The sequence below is a fragment of the Danaus plexippus genome, chromosome 15, assembly GCF_018135715.1.
Source record: "Danaus plexippus chromosome 15, MEX_DaPlex, whole genome shotgun sequence".
In the NCBI taxonomy this organism is placed as follows: Eukaryota; Metazoa; Arthropoda; class Insecta; order Lepidoptera; family Nymphalidae; genus Danaus; species Danaus plexippus.
This window is the reverse complement of record NC_083547.1, coordinates 166,371-184,193: the sequence shown is the minus strand read 5'-3', so window position 1 is coordinate 184,193 and position 17,823 is coordinate 166,371. Positions and strand designations below refer to the sequence as shown.

General features: G+C 37.0%; 3 protein-coding genes across 3 annotated transcripts; all 3 read right to left on the bottom strand.

Annotated features, from left to right (window-relative positions):
- Positions 1–666: 666 nt before the first annotated feature.
- LOC116766606 (proton channel OtopLc-like) lies at positions 667–10,984 on the bottom strand. The gene is made up of 15 exons (XM_032656521.2): positions 10,607–10,984; positions 8,009–8,173; positions 5,776–5,848; positions 5,613–5,678; positions 5,380–5,521; positions 5,135–5,240; positions 4,871–5,020; positions 4,379–4,532; positions 3,410–3,606; positions 3,149–3,302; positions 2,782–2,919; positions 2,451–2,547; positions 2,034–2,189; positions 1,327–1,576; positions 667–1,128 (listed from the first exon to the last, which is right to left on the bottom strand). The coding sequence occupies exons 1-15, from the start codon at positions 10,757–10,759 to the stop codon at positions 808–810; spliced, it is 2,322 nt and encodes a 773-aa protein (XP_032512412.2). The 5' UTR covers positions 10,760–10,984; the 3' UTR covers positions 667–807.
- A 772-nt stretch (positions 10,985–11,756) lies between these two features.
- Positions 11,757–15,771, bottom strand: LOC116766612 (uncharacterized). Its single transcript, XM_032656527.2, has 8 exons — positions 15,146–15,771; positions 14,421–14,591; positions 13,330–13,673; positions 13,083–13,248; positions 12,867–12,962; positions 12,491–12,589; positions 12,117–12,322; positions 11,757–12,046 (listed from the first exon to the last, which is right to left on the bottom strand). Exons 1-8 carry the CDS (start codon positions 15,299–15,301, stop codon positions 11,818–11,820), a joined length of 1,467 nt encoding a protein of 488 aa, XP_032512418.2. The 5' UTR covers positions 15,302–15,771; the 3' UTR covers positions 11,757–11,817.
- A 135-nt stretch (positions 15,772–15,906) lies between these two features.
- Positions 15,907–17,784, bottom strand: LOC116766484 (organic cation transporter protein-like). Its single transcript, XM_032656339.2, has one exon. It carries the CDS (start codon positions 17,640–17,642, stop codon positions 16,053–16,055), a length of 1,590 nt encoding a protein of 529 aa, XP_032512230.2. The 5' UTR covers positions 17,643–17,784; the 3' UTR covers positions 15,907–16,052.
- Positions 17,785–17,823: the final 39 nt, after the last annotated feature.

Here is a 17,823-nt window from a genome sequence, read left to right as displayed (position 1 = left end):
GACCGCATTTATAAAATATAAGATTCTGTTTTTCATATATTCGAGTATCTTCGATTTAAAGGACGATTTATTAAACGGTAAGTTTCTTTAGTTTTTCAAATAATTATATGTAATTAATATTTTACATCTAAAATTACTCGTAGAAACTTTATAAAATTAATAAAAATATAGGAATCTGTTTACGAGAACTTGTCTTTAAAGTAAAAGAAGTATATTTTGTTGTATGTGCGTCAACCATATTGTTAAAATCCCCAGTTTCGTTGATTCAAAGGTCACACGAGGAGGCGAATAGTTTCAACATTGATATAACATATTTCAGTTCATTGATATATGTATGGACATCGAGTGCATAAGGTTTTGTAAATATCATTTACGTAGGAAGCGTGTAGTTGGTCGTACGGCGGTGTGGTGACATAGACAGGGGTTCTAACTAGTTTGTATCTAGGTTGCTGAGTGCTGCTCCGGCGAGTACTTAACCTAATATTCGGTAATTGCATTAAAGGGCAGCAGAATTAATTAACTGCCTCTCCGAGTTGGTTAGCTAAGACGTATCGATACGTGCTCTGTGTGCATCCGCTGTAGTTATTGGGGTGACGAGGTATCACAGAACGTCTGTATATACGACCCACTTTATATATAGGACGGGAAACTTAATTAAACACGTCCTTTGTTTGTATACCTTTGTCTTATTTTATTACTATATATATTGTCCTTAAAAATAACTTATTAGCTATGTATCATAATTCTATTGACTGTTTTAATACTAAAAATCTATAAACGAATGATCTAGACACGTTATACGTCGCGTCAGTGTTCGGAACCGGGTTTGTAAGCGGCATCCCAAATGTCGGCGAAGCACACACTGGAGTGGAATCGATAGAACATGATGAGAGGGAGACTGATGTGGCCCAGGATGCTCCACAGCACTTTGCCATAGAACTCGTATCTCTCGTCTAAACTCTCAGGCGATTTATAAGAGAAAGTGTTGAAGAGCCACACGGCGACGTTGGCTATGACGAGGAACATCAGCATCTCACGAGCTGGCTTACTGCGGCGCAGCTTCCGACTGTTGCTGCAGCGTCGAAGGCCGTCCACCAACAGCGCAGTCTGGATTACAACTTGAATCATCTGTCAATAAAAGATCATATTATATATATGTATAATGTATATTAGATCTTGTCGAATATATTTGTAAAATCATTTCTTTTCATATGCCCCGAGGTATTGTTACTTGTTCTTAGGTTTATTGATCATCGCTTATCTATAAATCGTTACTCTTTCGTATTCTTTAAGCACAAAGTGCCTATAATATTAATATTTACTAACCATGACCATGACGTCTATTGATCTGATGATATTCACGATGCTCACAGTAGCCACCATCGAGAACACTGTCTCCATAAAGAAAGCCGGCAGACAGATGAATAAAAGGATGTCGTCCAACAGAGAGATCGGATGTTCGTTAATGTCGAGTTTTCTCGTCTGAATGAAGGCTACCACAGTAGCCACCAGCAGCACCGAATGGAGTGCCAGTTTCGTGCAGGAGCTCAAGAGATAGCCTTTTTCTAAGAATTTGCTGAAATCGATATTAAAATCTATTTAAGGGAAATAAAACATCTAATAAAGAATTTTTTAAAGTCATGTAAACATTAGAAGGCATATGTGATGTAAAAGTGAAAACAATTTAGACAGAACTTTGAGTACATTTTCTATGTAAACATTATTGAAACGAGAAAAATCTTAATAATTGAAATAAAACTAATATGTACGGATTACTACTACTACTATTATTCTATTATTTTAAAACTACTCCCAACGTTTCGGTTACTTTGCAGCAACCGTGACCACGGGCAGACGAGACGAGGGATCTCATCTATAAATAATAAAATAAGGAGTAGTAATCCGAAATCATTAGTTTTATTTGAATGAACACTCTCCAAAGTCCAAGATGTCATTAACCCAAATAACGTTTTGAGTAATGAGAATTCTATAAATGTCATCAGAATGGGAACAAACTATATTTAACAAGTTACTTGTCAATGGTGCTAAAGATAAATCCGAGGATAAGCATTCCGGTCATGACGACTGTTAGTATGAGACCGAGGAACATGCCCTTGTTGGAAGCGTGACAGTCCGCGTAGATCACCATGTTACTGGTGAAGTCATTTTCCTCATCAGCCGTTGGGATTCTATAAGGCAAGGATATATAGATCAGCCGTTTATTCATTAACACAGTGTGAAACTTGGTAACATCGGATAAAGAAGATGGTGCATACATTAAGGAGGGTGCGCTTTCAGAGCTTCTACGTCGATCTCGCTATATGACAGGGTAAATCATTTAAATCTCAACTAACTTTGATATTTCAATATGTACTCTGTAGAGTTTTACAAGTAACGAGGTTTACAACCTATAATATTATCTTAATAACCATCATACAATATTGCCATACTTGCAGATCGTTGTATTGTCATCGATGCTGGAGTCGTTGTCTGAATCTTCGTTGGGACATTTTCCAATCTGGCTCCAGATGATGTAGTATACAGCGACTTGAAATTGGTACAAAAATATATTATATATTTTAAAGTTTCCCACTCGAGTTAAAACCACGAGTAGGAAACATTTAATATGATTATTTTTTATTGTTAGAAGTTTTGAAACAAATTATGATTGACAAGTCTTGAATGTTACGCTTAGGTATTTCACAGATGAACCGCTTATATAAGAGGATAGAAAACGTACTCGTTGATAATAAATTATGATTCAGATAGTAGGATATTCACCGATGAGAATATTGAATTCAACTCCAAACGGATATAGATATGGAGAAAAGTTGTCTATGATCCGACTGATGGTCGCCGAGCCTTGACACTCCGGCCTGTAGAGGTCGCTGATGTCTATGTGTGGTGTGACGTGGTGGTCTGTAGTCACGTGAACTCGTTCATATAATATTATTTATGTACAACATACACTGTAGGTACATACATTATCCACAAAAATTTAATAGATTTCCAGCTAAAGACAAATTTACTCTCGCATAAAATAAATTATAATCTGTTTTTTCATTTAATTTTAGAGAAAAAGTTTGGAGAGTGATCAAAACTTTACAATTATAATGAAGGTATTTGATAAATAATAAATGTTACATACATTCGCTCACTGTGTCAGGCCCGTATTCCGTTTTGTTTCCGTATTTGAGATTTGCATATATAGTTAGCGCCAATAAAATTTCACGCACAATGGTCGAAATCCAAAAGCAGAGACTGCTTCCGATCATATGCATAAAGCCGAAGTAAGCCAAGTTCTGTAAATATATACAGGATCGGAACAGCGCGTCGGCTCAACGGTGCATTATACAGCGAGAGGAATTCACTACGGCCCGATACGATTAATATTAAAGTCTGTACGTACCTGACCTTTTATAATGAGCACGTTCGAATACTTAAATATGAAGAACAATTGAAGGAAGCAGTAGATCGGCTGACAGAAGTCCAGTATGACTTGCATTATGTCAATACATGTCTCATTGGATATGTTATCGTCGAAGAGGTAACTGATCTGTGTTGTTATGAGTAACACCGAGTGGATTAAGTGGCCCACGGCGAACGCTACAAGTACGTGTACGTGTATTAGTTATTATGAAACAGGTTCACTTCAACCGTAAGGGTGGCTTTGATAGTTTAAGGAGTTGGTTTATGTGGCGTATTATGAATGTAAAAGTTACTACAAGATCTGAATATGAAATATATGGTGTGCTCGATGCTATGATACGATTGAATTATTATTTGATTGCAAGAGATTGTGATAATAGTAATTAGTAGTGTTCATTGAATACACTCAGAATTAATTTAAAACTATTTTGTGACCTAGTTTATAATAAATACTACCATTGGTCTTAAAAAAGAAATTCAATATTTTTTAGTGCAATGCGAAAAACAATAATATATTTTTTTATCTAAATGATAAAGTAATCATCATTAATTTAAAGCGTCAAATATGTGCTATTTTTTGATAAGCATAAAACGCGGCATTCAGAATATGCTACCGTATACGATCTGCAGATATGAATACAGAGGTCGTGTTCTGGATGAGCTGGGGACGAGATCGACTAAAGGACTTACTATAAGGTTCCAACAAAAATGTGACCAGCGTTAAGTGTTAGAGAATGTGACAAACGAATGCTGATGAAACATGTACGAGGCAGTTTTGAATATAATCAATTATATCTACATATCTGTTTAATTATTTTATAGTACTCGATGAAAACTCATTCATCAATGAACTGAATTCAGCAGAAGACTGAAGATGTTAGGCGCTTCATCAAGTATTCTTTTTATTTTTGTGATGAGGCTCATGTTTTAATGGATCAGATTGTCTCACCTGCAGCACCCATCTTAAGGTAAAAGCTACCGGAGTGTCTTCCGGTACTGAAGCAGTAGCTGTGGTTGACTGGGATCAGTACAGCTGGTGGTATAGCCTTCGCCCTAACACTGTCCAAAGGTCGCTCTAATATACTACCAGGTCTGGCCTCCTCCTGACATGGTAAATGATACTTAGAGACGTCAAGTTGTAATCTTCACGAAATTCACTTAACTCATATAAGTTTATGATATTGAACATTGATATTAGTATTGTTGGTGGTCTTCCGAAACCAGCTGTTGTCACGTCGCCCGTACCTCCACACTTTATTATAAACTGAGAGTATTTTTTTAGATTCATAATACTGGACTGCTTGTTATATCTTATGTAGGTAAATCATATACAATACATTCTTGAGCTCTCTCTCATGCTTTACGGACCCTGTCCTTATTGATGTACCATATTATTTTATAAGCTAGTGTCATGTTACAATATATCTTTAATCGAACCCACCTCTTGTTTCCTGAAGAACTCCTGCAGTTTCTCGTTGTGCATCCATTTAATCTTTTGGTTTTTTAACACGTTCGTTTTGTATTTCGTTATGTCTATTAATAAATAGATTTGATACAAAAAACCGATCACGAGTAAAACCATCGAGTATATCTGTGAAATTGTATCTTTAAGTTTTAATTTGAATTTGAAGTCACAAGAAGTACAATTCCTTAATGTATCCGATATACTAAAAAACTATACCGATAGCAGTGATTTTAAACTTACGGGAGACGCGTTGATAGCGACAAAGGGTTCCGTCACGTAGATAATAAGTCCGACCGTCACCAACAGAACAGCGTACATACAACTTAATATAAGACAGAGATATTTACTGAAAGAAAAGGTTTAATATTAACATTAGGGTACGAGGATTTATATACAAGAACATAATATAAATATTTGAATGTAATATTCAATCAAAAGACTGTGAGAAGGAGGTGTTATCTTTGAGCGAACGCCTCGGTCCTTACGTTGAGAGGCGCGCGTTATCCTCGGGGCTGGTGGGGGGCGGTGCCTGAGTCTCCACTGAACGGATGGACTGAGCGTCCATGGTCGTCACCGAGCGCTTGCGAGGAGTCCCACTTCCTACTTGAGAGTTCAGACGGTAACTACCTGCATCACACATAGTAGGACAGCGGTCGATACAGTTCGAAAAATTATTACATATTATATTGTTAAGAACGAATTAATAAAAATAACTTACTGAGAGATTTGATGTCCCCGTTTTTGTAATTGTTATGAGGGAAAAAAAAGTTTGTAGGGCTCCCGTCTGTAATGAGGGAAAGTGAAGTGTTATACTTATTTATCTAGTTTCTTAATGAGATACTTTTAATTATTCCTCTTTGAATTAATTTAAGTCAACTCACTCGAAGGCGACGGACTGAAGTAGTAATCTTCTCTGTTTGGCATGAACATTTTCGGCAGTCGCTCCGAGGAATCCTGAATCAAAGTCATGTACCAAAAAGTGAGTATCGGAATACGATCTTCGATATTGTGAATTAAACGACGGCTAAAAATGCTGCATGAAAATCGAAAGCCGTATAAAATCGGATTAATAACTTCATTAGTCGCTTGTTTCTCTCGATCGACACCGCCCTGTATTTCACTATAATCCCATTAGGGCCGCTCCACGTTCTCGATAGCATTTTTTTGGGACGTTCGTGTTCAGCTGCGCCGGGCAGTCATGCAAACGTTAAACTTAAATAACTCGCTTCCGAAACAAACACATTGCCGACCCTTTAATCGCGGCGTATCTATTGTATCAGTGAAAACTTTGTTACGGGATCACTGCGTTCATAAAAATTGAGGAATATTTTTGAACTGGCGACGGGACTTCGATTTCGTACCTATGAATTATTAAATTTCCTTCAATAGACTGTTCTTAATATTTACATGTCTTTTCGAAGACTCCATGTTAATCTCAAGCTATTTATTATTATCTCGCTGCTAAATCCCCGTATTTATTAAAATTATCAAACGTATTCACGTGTCTAAGGTGTGATTAGCGAAAGTCGCCGGAGGGAGACGTGGCCATTAATGAATGTCTTTGTATTGACCGTTTATGTTGGCCGGTTAGCAGCGCAGGGAAAAAGGTATACATTGAATTTTCATTAGGTGAGGCGTTCGGGCGGCACGATGTACGCCCTGTATTTACTGGGGAGGGGGTCGGTGGCGCTCGCGGCCGGCTGGACTCCAAAGGTTTACAGTCCGCTGCGCGAGAGTGACCCGCCGCCTCACACGCGCTCATACTATGCAGCTTTACTCGCTCTTTACAAACGTATACAGTAGCTTCTTTTATATTTATTCTTGAACGTTTATTCATAGCAGCAGTTTCTGTATTATATTTTGTTCTGAACTCATCTTTTATTACGATATTAAAGTTCATTTAAATTTCTTTGCAAACTAATTAGTATACATATTTATGGAATAGATAAAGTGTTATCTCATGTTTTTGAAGGAGACGTGTCCATATTATTCTTTCGATACTATCATCACGGTTCATTGCGTCCATTTCAATGAATTTGTTGTACAAACAGCGACCGCCGCTTTAAATAAAATATACTCTAAATGAATATATTTTTATACAACGAAACGAGTCGATGTCCAGTAACGAGCTCAGGTGACGTGTGTAGGCTTACAGAATATTGTAGGTAGCTTAAGATTACATCGCAGCAAATTATGCTTACTTTGATATAATAAATAGGTAGAAGCAGGGGTTGGTTTTTTGTACAAACATTATTATTAGTCTTTAATTTTGTTTTAGTTATTCAGGAACCAAAAAGTATTTTAAGTATGAGGGAGATGGGTTCTTCTGTTGGTACACCCACCACGAGCTCACATTGACAAACGAGGCCCCTGACAGTATCCAGCTTTGTATTCATAATGCTCGGACCGTGATAGTATGAAGCGTCCACGGTGGCTTTGATGGGAGAAATAGAAACTGTCCGTGTTGAGTTTAGTGATGCAAAACTCTTTTGAAAAGTAACCAAACAATTCACTTTTTTAATAATTCGCTTCTAATATCGACTGAGATCGATTTTTTAAACGTTAATTTTTTACACAGACTTGTCAGATTATTTTGAACCAAACTATTGACGTACTTAATGTTTGATTGAAGAGGCACACATCAATCATCACTGATAACGACCTGACAATAATTAATCGGAGATTATTTTCTGGGAATTCAGCAATTTAATGATTCAATATTAAGCCGGGAATTTTTATTTGTTTTTGGTTCCGTATTATTATTCTCAACTATAAATAAGACACTAAGAATGTGGACTAACGTTATTGCAAGAAATATAATATTCAAGGTAATGTTGAGAAATCATTTTTTGGTAGTTTAATAAATGTTATAAAGCAAGAATATTCGACAGCTCCGAGTCTTAAGAGTTAAGTATGACATTTTAAATATCTATAATGAATCTTGACTTTGACATTTTTACCTCCTTTCAAGTGCATTTAAACTTGAAACTAATAAGTGTATTGGGACAGCTGAGGAGCAAGGTTGAACATGACGTTTGTTTTAAAGTCTTATGAATTGTATATAAGGGGGTTTTGTGTAATTTCAGCGATAATGTAATATAATAGTGGCCATACATTGGTCTGAATGTCCGAGGCGTACATGACGGAGCGCGGCGGCCGCCGGCGCCTGTTGGTGGCGGCGGTGAGGAGGGCCCCGGCGCCCGGCATCGGCTGAGACATGGTCCGACGACGCTCAGGGATCTCCTCCAGAGATGGACTTGCGACGGTCTCGTTCATTATCTGGGAATAAAAGATATATGAATATCGTACGGAACACTAGCGACACTTACCTATCAGATGCTATCAGTTAATTCAGTTTTATTATATACTATTGATAAATCAACAGTTACGACTATTTCTATGATTCCAAATCACCATCCTAATCAGACTTCCTCAAGCCTCCACTGATTCGTTCTTCTTCTTTTTTTCATCTTGCCTGCTGTTCTTTCTTGTCTAATATTCCTACCTCGCTCTTCCTAACAGATCGTCTTTGCTTTCTATTATAATTAATTTAATGATATATTTATTCATTACTTTAAGATACTTTAGTGAAATCAATAACTAGAGTCGAATAATTTCCCGGAGACGAGTGTAATAATCATTTTTTTTTGTAATTATTTAACTAAACGTTCAAGGACGACTTCTGAGGAAAACAAGCGATAGCTTATTAGTATGTGACTTCCTTATTAAATGCTTTGCAGAAAATGTTGTTAGAATATAAATAAACGTGTGTGTTAATGTCGTTTGTATTTGCTATAGATGAATGTTTTATTGGATATAATTTTAATTTACTTGTGATAAGACAACGACTGTGGGTCTATCCACGGTACTATATCTATTTTGTTAATTTTGTTTTTGTAATGAGTTTGGTTTTCTATGTATTATATATAATAAGAACCAGAAACGGTTGACAGCACCATCCACAGTCTATATTAAGTGACTTCAGACAAAATATAACTTTTATGACATAACCGGAGAGTGTAATCAAAACGCGTTTTGCCAACTCAAACCTGCCGGTAAACTTTATGAACTTTTAGAATTTAACGTTTATAATATCAGTAGAATTAGAATTCCATTCAAATTTTTCATTTTTTACAATTAACGAATCTCAATTGCAGGAATATGTGAGAGTGGCAGCAGCGAGAGTCGTAAATTCATTAGCACGTCCACAGGCTCATGTTCCGGCTCGGACTGCTAACTCAATGTAACTTTGTTTCCATCTTTTAGTTTCTTCGTGAGCGAGCCGCGGGTTTTATTCTATTAATTATTCGTTTACATCTCATTTTAATAATAAATCATAAGATCAAATACAGAAATATTGTATATAACGAGGCCAGACGAGTTGCGAGTTGTCAATTGTGAGGAAGCTCGTACCAAGATGTACTGACGTGGATTTGAAATTATAAAAGTACGTTTATTATATATAAGTCTTTAGTTATCTCAATTTATATTTTTAAAGTAGACTTTTATTTGTACTATTTGCTAATAATCTAGTATCTCTTGCTCCACTAGTGCATTCTTTAAGTCTTGATATTTTTAATTGCTATAATGTTAATATTATGTATTGTATTTATTTATTTTTTAAATTAATAAACAAAACTAAAGTACATGTTTATTATTGGTACTGATGTGATGCCGAAAGAAATTGAAAACCCGCCGGTGACAAAAAAGTTATCGAACGTAAACAAATGATCGGTGGCGGTTTTAATTTAAGTAAGATTTGAGGCAGGTTTGGCTGGCGAGAAGCGACGTCCGCCTCGGAGCTGGTCATGACATTTATTATGTTTAAGAACTACTCCGACAGACGGATACGGTAGTGGCAGCATAGTAATCAAAATTATGACTACCCTTACAATCAGAAGGGATATCATTTGAAACTGATTTCATGTTTTTGATAAAAAAATTGAACCTAAATAACTGCGAAGTCATAAGGATTTCGTTCTTTTCTTTACTACACAATATAATTTTCAAAAGAAACCGTTTGTATTTCCTAAGTCGGTTGCGAGAGCAGATGAAACCATGGCATTTTAACTGTAGGTTTCATTGAACTATCAGACGCCTTCACCCTTCCTTCAACCTTCACCCACGGATGTCAACAAAACTAATCCAAAAATGATGTCCGATTCCGATCCGAAAAAATGATTAATAGCAAGTCGTCGCCAGGGAGTGGTCCGTTTTAAAGGATAACGTAACTTGTTACTGTATTGAGTAGTAGGTTATTTGAATTTTAAGCAATTAAAACACACATATCAAATGTAGCTTGCAAAACAAACGCGAAGTAGGTGTCATCATTTATTTACATGACCAGAAAGCAACTTTTAAGAGATTATTAGAAAAATCTTTAAATTTATATTAATCAACGTAACCCAACATAATCTGTGAACATTGAGCACAAAGTGTGTTGGTGTGTCAGAGTTGTCTCTCTGATAAACAACTCCGACACTTTCATCTCATACCTACATTGTTACTTCGGTTTCTACAAGAAATGGATTTACTTTTTCTACCGACAACTACAACCTAGTCTCGACTCGTTTCGACTATCATGTTTATTTTAAGTGATCGACCCTACTTTAAAGTTGGTGATATCAGAAGCGCCACAGATTTAATCTGTGTTAAATAAAATTTAATTTTCTGAAACAGTTTTTTGAAGTTTAATACAAAGTGTGTGCTCACCCCAGGATCTTTCGTAGTTATGAATGCAGGCCTATCAGCTTCACCAGATAAATTTTGCAATGAGGTCTCCGAATGAAACTTCTTGTCTCCTAGGTTTTTCCTGTTCTCGATTTCCACCACCAGCTCTTTTCCTAGCTGAACTGTTTCCGCCATTGTAACTTTATTCGATCACTTTATTTTGGAACTCATTAATATTACGTGTCCGCTATCGAAACTCGACTTTTGATCAATAGTTTATGCGGTTTGAATGCCAAATGAAGTGTAAAAAAATACGTTTCTGATAATCTTGTGTTATCAAATGAGATATATCAATATTACAGTCGTAATTATCAATTTAATGATCGCTTCCTTTGTGTACGAGTTTATACACGAAGCGAATATGGCATTGGGATCGACTGCAGAATTATTTTTGAAAAATATTATATATTTTGTTACAAAAATACAATCAAATCGATATCAGTCAGTGGTGAAGATATCTTTACACAAGTGTCATTAATTCAACAAAAAATAATTAAATAAAAGATAACGAATAGTGCCGGTTAGTTATAAAGATAACGGGAAAGAACCCACGAAATTCCAAGACAAAGATCTCTTCGTGTTGTTCACGGAAGAACATGGCGCTATCACTTATAGCGTTGGTGGTGCTCCAAGGATCCTGTTTTAACTTTACGAGAAACACTTGTAAGTCGCAAGTCCCGTGTTCATATATGAATTGTTGTTTTACTTGTTACAACTTAACGATTTCCATAGAAGCAGTAACAAGTACCCACTACTTTACACTGATAGCAGAAATTCTATGTCAGTGTTACATTTCCTTACTGACCATCATGAGGTCATCATCATCAAGATGTTTTTTAGGATCATAATATCAATATATTGTAGGACCCACGGCCGACAAAGATTCCTTAAGAAGAACGCCGCGTAAAATGTGATTCATTGGATCTGATGACTCATGAATATAAAATTTAGAGTTCCGCCTTATAAATATTATTTTAATTGTCACTAGATTATCATTTATTGATGTTTCCTAGAGGTGACTGTCCGTAATATTTTTGTATATTTTCTATTTTAATTAATTCCATTTCCCAGCATTATAAATATGATAGTCGAAAAGTAGAGGTAATAAATAAATATATGATAAAAGTTATTAATTTGTACATAAAATTTATTGTAGTTTCTTGTAAAAATACCCACGTTGAACAATTAAAATGTTAATCATTGAGAAGCTTGCTGAGAACTTCTTTTAATTCCAACGAGAATTCTGAAACCGGCAGAGCCAAGTCTTGGACGGAGGCGGCCGAAGATTTTTCTTTGAGGATGTAGTCGGAGGGTACAACAAACAGTTGTTTCTTGTCGCCGGGGCTCTCCAAAGACTTCAGGTAAGGCGGCATCGCCAGGTGCGGTCGCTTTTGCAACCATTGGTGGAACGCCTTCGTTGAACTGGAAGAAAAATATTTTCATTTAAAGTTTATGCAATCTCTGTGGCACTATGGTGCAGGACGGGACTCACGTGAGATGCTGTACTTCATCCCATACACAAGCCATACTCTTCAGGTCCTCTGGTATCTTGATCGGCTGCCACGTGGTCTCCGCCGCTCCCAGCTGCTCCTTGGCTCTCACCACTCCCTTGGTCCTCAACCTCTTCTCAGCGGCGGCGCTTCTCTCGGCCGCGATGTCGAATGTGATCTGTCGCTTCAATACACTCGGACAAGATGCCTGATATACAACAAACGTTATGCACTTTTTTGTAGTTCATTACGTAGCACTCATTATGTAGCACTCATTACTCCTAGACAGCTAATTGTGTCCTTAATAAAGTGAGCTATCGGTTGGTATGATATTTCGAGGCTGTAATGAAATATCTTAAATTGAATCTCAGAATACCTTCTTGACTCCAACGCTGGCAGCTATACTCGGAAGTACACAAGGCAGTATCTTGGGATCGAGGATGAGGCCCCGGGATGCGTGCTCGTCAAACCAGACCTTTAAATATGCTTTTATGATGCACTTAAAACTACTAACGGTAAAACCAAACGCAGTAAAACTGCACTAGACACTTTATTTAGCTCTAAAAGCCAGTTCAGATATTAATACTTTAATATATATGTATATATATTGAAAAACTTTCTCCTCCGTTGACTTCAAAGACAAGCTTATAACATTTAAAGAATCATTAGAATAAATTACAGACAAATTCGATATAAAAACATTCCACTACAATATGTTTTCAAATGTAGTGTTTAAAAGAAGTAATTTTTACTTGAAACAGGTCTTCGATGTCTTCAGGTCGTTTGATTTCACTCTTGAATTCCAAGTTGCCGAGGTCGACCCACCAGTCGTAGAAATCTTTAGCGATCTTCAGTAAAAATTATCGCAATTCAAAAGAAAAAAAAAGAAGAATCAAATAAGATAAGACAAGAAGTTAAAAAGTATTAAATATATTAAAGTCGTTTCTTATATATCAGTGAAATGTTACTTTTTTAGTCATTATCTCCGCCTTCTTACTGAACTCGTCCGAGGCGGAAACTTCGAAGGTTTTTTGTTTATATTTCGACTTCCACTTTATCATATCCGTTTCCGATTTATTGCAGTAAAGCATGTCAAAGTGGGGATTTTTCCCTCTCCGGCGTAGTGAGCCTTGTCTGTAACAGGAATATAGTCATAACCGGCTTTAATTGTCATCGCATACATTTAGTGAGGCGAACTGTCCTTCTAGCGCGTACCTCACTGTTACCTCACTGACGTGGACTTTCAAGTCGTCCGCCGAGGATGCAGGCTCGTCGGCCATCGAATAAGTTGACTTAAAAAGCCTGGAATGTCTCGAAATGGACTTACTTCTTGTGCGAGAAACTCTACTTAGAGACTTACTTATCGACTTGGCGCTAAAAGATTTAGATCTCAGTACAGATTTTGAACGGGACAGTTTCCTGGGTTCGTTCGTGGAAATCGAGGAGACGGTCCACAGCTCCGACTGGTCTCGCAGACCGGTCTCGTCTTCCTCTTCATCCATATCGTCATACATATCGCCATCGAAGTCGCTCGCCGAATACGAAGGACCCATCGGCCCCTGACGGAAAATAAAACTGTTTCGTTTTCACTTTAACATCAAGAAAGAAGTTTCACTATCTTACATCATAGCATAACATATTGCACCCAATTTTAATTCTTTATTTATTATTATTTTACTGAACGCGAGCGACTCGAGATCGGTCGTGGCTGCATTACTCTGTCCGGTCTGTAAGTCAGTCATCATTACTGTAATATGCTCATAAGTCTACATTCAAAGCATCTCTTCTAATCACAAATCATTGAAATCAATTGAATGATATATAACCCAACCTTTATTATAAAATTTTTATTGATTTTATTTATTTATTTTTTAAATTTTATAACATAAAATGTAAGAAACTGCGTAGAATCACTGGACACGAGTAACTCGTGTTTAAATTTTCATTTAAGAAAAATATTTCTATGTATCTTCGTTTTCTTAACAACTTTTACAAAGTTATTATAAAAATTTAAAAAAGCGCCATAAATTTATTAATATAACATGAATTATTTACAGATTTAATTGCAATCTGATACAATAGGTAGATGATGATAGCTGAAATTGGTTTGTTTGTCTAAGTTTATAATGTGACATAAGCTACGCTATAAAATATTTATCATTGTAAAACAAAATAATCGATCTACTTTAGTTACAAAGATAAGGAACTAAAAATAAAAAACGCGTAATATTAGCGATTTGAAAGCAGTGCAATGAAACCAAAGATTATTATTGTTGAATGGAATTATTTAAAAACGAAGCTCCCACCTCGCCGCCTTCCATGGCTGCGTAGAACATTTCAGAAGGTTCCAGAGACATAGACTCCGAAAGAGGCTCGTAAGGCTTCTCATCGAGTCGCAAGTTGAATATCTTGACGATGCGTCGGAACATTTTGGGACCGACCAGTTCCTTCACCATTTCACTTTGAGAATCCCAAAACTTGCAAAAAAAAAACACTGTTGAATTAACATCCCTATGTATGAGTATGTGTATGTAGTTAGGTACATTATGTATATCTTATTTTTGACATCATAATAACGGGTAAGGACAAGTTATCGTTCCCAGTTATTGCTTTACTCCCTGTCATTACTAATATCGTGATGATGGTATTCAAGTTTCCTCATTACTTAACACAGAGCACACACCACACAGACACACCGATAATTCTATTGATATAAAGGTAAAGCCTTCCGACTTTATATTGTAATTCATGGATTTTTTAAAGAAAAAATGCCTTTATTTTCGTCATATAAAATACTAATTATAAAGACATCATCACCTTTGGAGGAGAAAATATCTTTTTTCCATCATAAATAATGATATCCATGCCAGCTTATTAAATTATTCAACTGTGTAAAGTATTAAACTAATATTTTTTTAGTTCGTAATCTCTGGGTAGTGTCCAGAGAATCGAGATCTCACAAACCAAACGTTAGTTCTTACACCCTTCAGTGTGTAGCAATGTTATAACATTATTTGAAATATATCCATACGGCTTCGTCTTTATACGACAGCTCCAGCTGTCGGAGGACGTTCTTCCAGTGTAGCTTGACGGAGGCTTCATTCTGTTCAAAGCGAGATGGTTTGATGACCCGGATCTCTCGAGGTTTGTCCCACATCTTCACCAGAGGACGCTTTCCGCAAGACATCTTTCAACGCTCAAGTATTATATTAAAATAAACGCCTTGTAAAAATACGTATAAATGAACAAAATATCTAATCTATACAAAATGTTATATAGTGTCCGCTATCAATACTTTGTGTGACAAATAAGTTCAATTGTCTTATATTTATTTGTTTATTCAGTCCGGAAACGAAATGGTAATTTGGAAGTTCCATTTGTAGTATGATGTGTATTCCATTCAGAAAATAAATATGTAGCATAGAATGTAAATTTAATATAAAATATGTAATATAAATATGAATAAATATAGGTTTTGTTTTTTAATTCAGACAATGATAATATCTATTGCTGTTGTATATACTGTTTCATGCCATCTTACGGCATATAACATAAATACTTGTAAGGCTGATTTATGTCGTAGGACGGCGTCGTGTCTAACTCATCAGTTGACTTTACACTACAAGCTTAAACCAACTAGTAATAGATGGCGCTGTTTTTAACACGCCCCTTCAGACACGGCTGCTATCGCTAATATATTAGAATATTTTAAATTTAAAACTACATAAAAGTAGTACCCATATCAAAATAAATAATAGAGTTGTTGACAAACTAATAAAACTCCATTAAAAATATTTTACAATATAAGTACATACTTTATTAAGTAAAATTCATTTCATATTAAGCACAAAACAGACTCTTCATTCAATGACAATTAAGTAACTTAAAATACTGTCGAGTTTAACTACATAATCTTTAATGTATAGGAACTTTAAACATTATAATCTAGCTTTTCCTAGAAGTTCAGCGTCTTCGAATGTATCCGGCACTTTGAGACCACGTGTCTCAGGTTGGGTCAATATCAGCAGTCCAGCTATAGCTGCCATACCAGCGAATAACAAAGAGGGTATCCCAGTCCAGTAGACCATTAGCGGTGGCGTGAGAGGAGCCACCACAGATCCTATGCGACCTAACATCGAAGAGAATCCTAGGAACGAATGTCGATGTCGGGTTGGATACAATTCCGAAGTAAACAAATATAATGATGTAAAAATTACACCAGTACTAAATTTTCCCGTCAGGTACAAGGCCAGAGATAAACCGTACATGCTTTTAGGTGTAAAACAAAAAGCAACACAGCACGCAGAACATAGCATGTAGCCGCAGAATAGAGTGACTTTCCTTCCGACTCTGTCCAGTAAAAGATAAGCTGTCCAATAACCGGGAATCTCTATGAAGGTCGTCAGTATGTAGTTGAAGTACATGTTCCCTGACAGGCTGACAGAGTTTATAGATAAGCCGTAATAAATGAAGGTAGTCGCTATCCAGTAGACGGGCGTCGTACAACATCGACGCAGCATCGCTCTAGATTTCAACACTCGAATCAATAAAGGTCTGTTACTTTCATCCGATTTAAAATCACTCTGTTTCGGTATCGCCGTTAGAAGAAAATCCATACAATCTTCGGATATAACTTTTCCGTTCAAACGAGCTCCCTTTTCCAATGTTGCTTTGGCTCTTTTGTTTTTATTTTTACTCAGCAGCCAACGATGACTTTCGGTCACGATCCAGTAATACGATAATAAAGAAAATACAGGTACGAACAGTGTGAGTGTTAATTTACGCCACTCGTACACGAAAGCTGCGATCAATCCTAACAAGGACTGTCCCAAAGCGAACGAGGACGACATAGTCGCGCTCGTCGGTACTCGGTATTCGGGACCAACCAGTTCAGTGGCCAGAATATACGCCGCGCTGTAGAGCCCGCCACCTATCGCCGTGTGCATAAACTGTAGTATCACATACATCGTATAATTGACAGAGAACGCTTTGACGACTCCTACGAGAGCTACGTTGAACGCAAAAAATACAACTGAGGATCGTCGTCCAAAGTAATCAGACACGAAACCAGCCAGTGGCAGCGCAACCATGGCACCCAAACTGTTCAACGTGCCGGCTAACGCTCGCAACCATTCTTGACATTCGAGACCGAAATCATAGACAACAGAGTTGGTTCTGCCATAAACGTATCCGTCGCACGGCACGGTCGCATTCCTGTCAAACAAGTCCGGCGAGCACACGTCGGTCGGTGAAATTGTAATATTTGGAGAATAAACATAGCGGGAGCAGTCCTCGAAACCGCCAGCAGTCCCGGGAATCGCGTTTAGTATCCAGTCAGGTTGGTACTCCGGCGGCTCTGTGTCACATATCGCCACCGAACATCGATATGGTAATTTTCCCGCCGTAAACACGTAGTCGCCGGCCATGAAACCGGACGCGATGGCGGGAATAGTCAGCAACAATATATTGATCAGTTGGTACTTGCCGAATTGTCCCAGTTCATTATTTAATACACTGTCGATGTCCATAGTTTTGTCTCCGCCGCTGGCGCGTTGCACAGTGAATTAATTTTTGTTTATGTATATGAAGGTCGACTATGAACGAGCGTCGTAACTCGCGAGGCGCGGAGTCTAACTGACGCTCTCAGACGAGGCACAACACGCTCGACGTTCCAACAGCCGCGAGCTAATGGACTATGTTTGAGAATAT

What these genes read in the sequence shown, in the direction of transcription:
- LOC116766606 (XM_032656521.2), bottom strand. Translation starts at nt 10,759, where the DNA reads ATGGCGGAAACAGTTCAGCTAGGAAAAGAGCTGGTGGTGGAAATCGAG. An exon ending in CCTTAAGATGGGTGCTGCAG is followed by an intron (nt 3,607 to 4,378) that starts GTGAGACAATCT and finishes ACGTACTTGTAG; the next exon opens with CGTTCGCCGTGGGCCACTTA. An exon ending in GACAATACAACGATCTGCAA is followed by an intron (nt 2,190 to 2,450) that starts GTATGGCAATAT and finishes CTTGCCTTATAG; the next exon opens with AATCCCAACGGCTGATGAGG.
- LOC116766612 (XM_032656527.2), bottom strand. Translation starts at nt 15,301, where the DNA reads ATGTCTTGCGGAAAGCGTCCTCTGGTGAAGATGTGGGACAAACCTCGA. An exon ending in CAGCCATGGAAGGCGGCGAG is followed by an intron (nt 13,674 to 14,420) that starts GTGGGAGCTTCG and finishes ATTTTCCGTCAG; the next exon opens with GGGCCGATGGGTCCTTCGTA. An exon ending in CGGAGATAATGACTAAAAAA is followed by an intron (nt 12,963 to 13,082) that starts GTAACATTTCAC and finishes TTTTTACTGAAG; the next exon opens with ATCGCTAAAGATTTCTACGA.
- LOC116766484 (XM_032656339.2), bottom strand. Translation starts at nt 17,642, where the DNA reads ATGGACATCGACAGTGTATTAAATAATGAACTGGGACAATTCGGCAAG.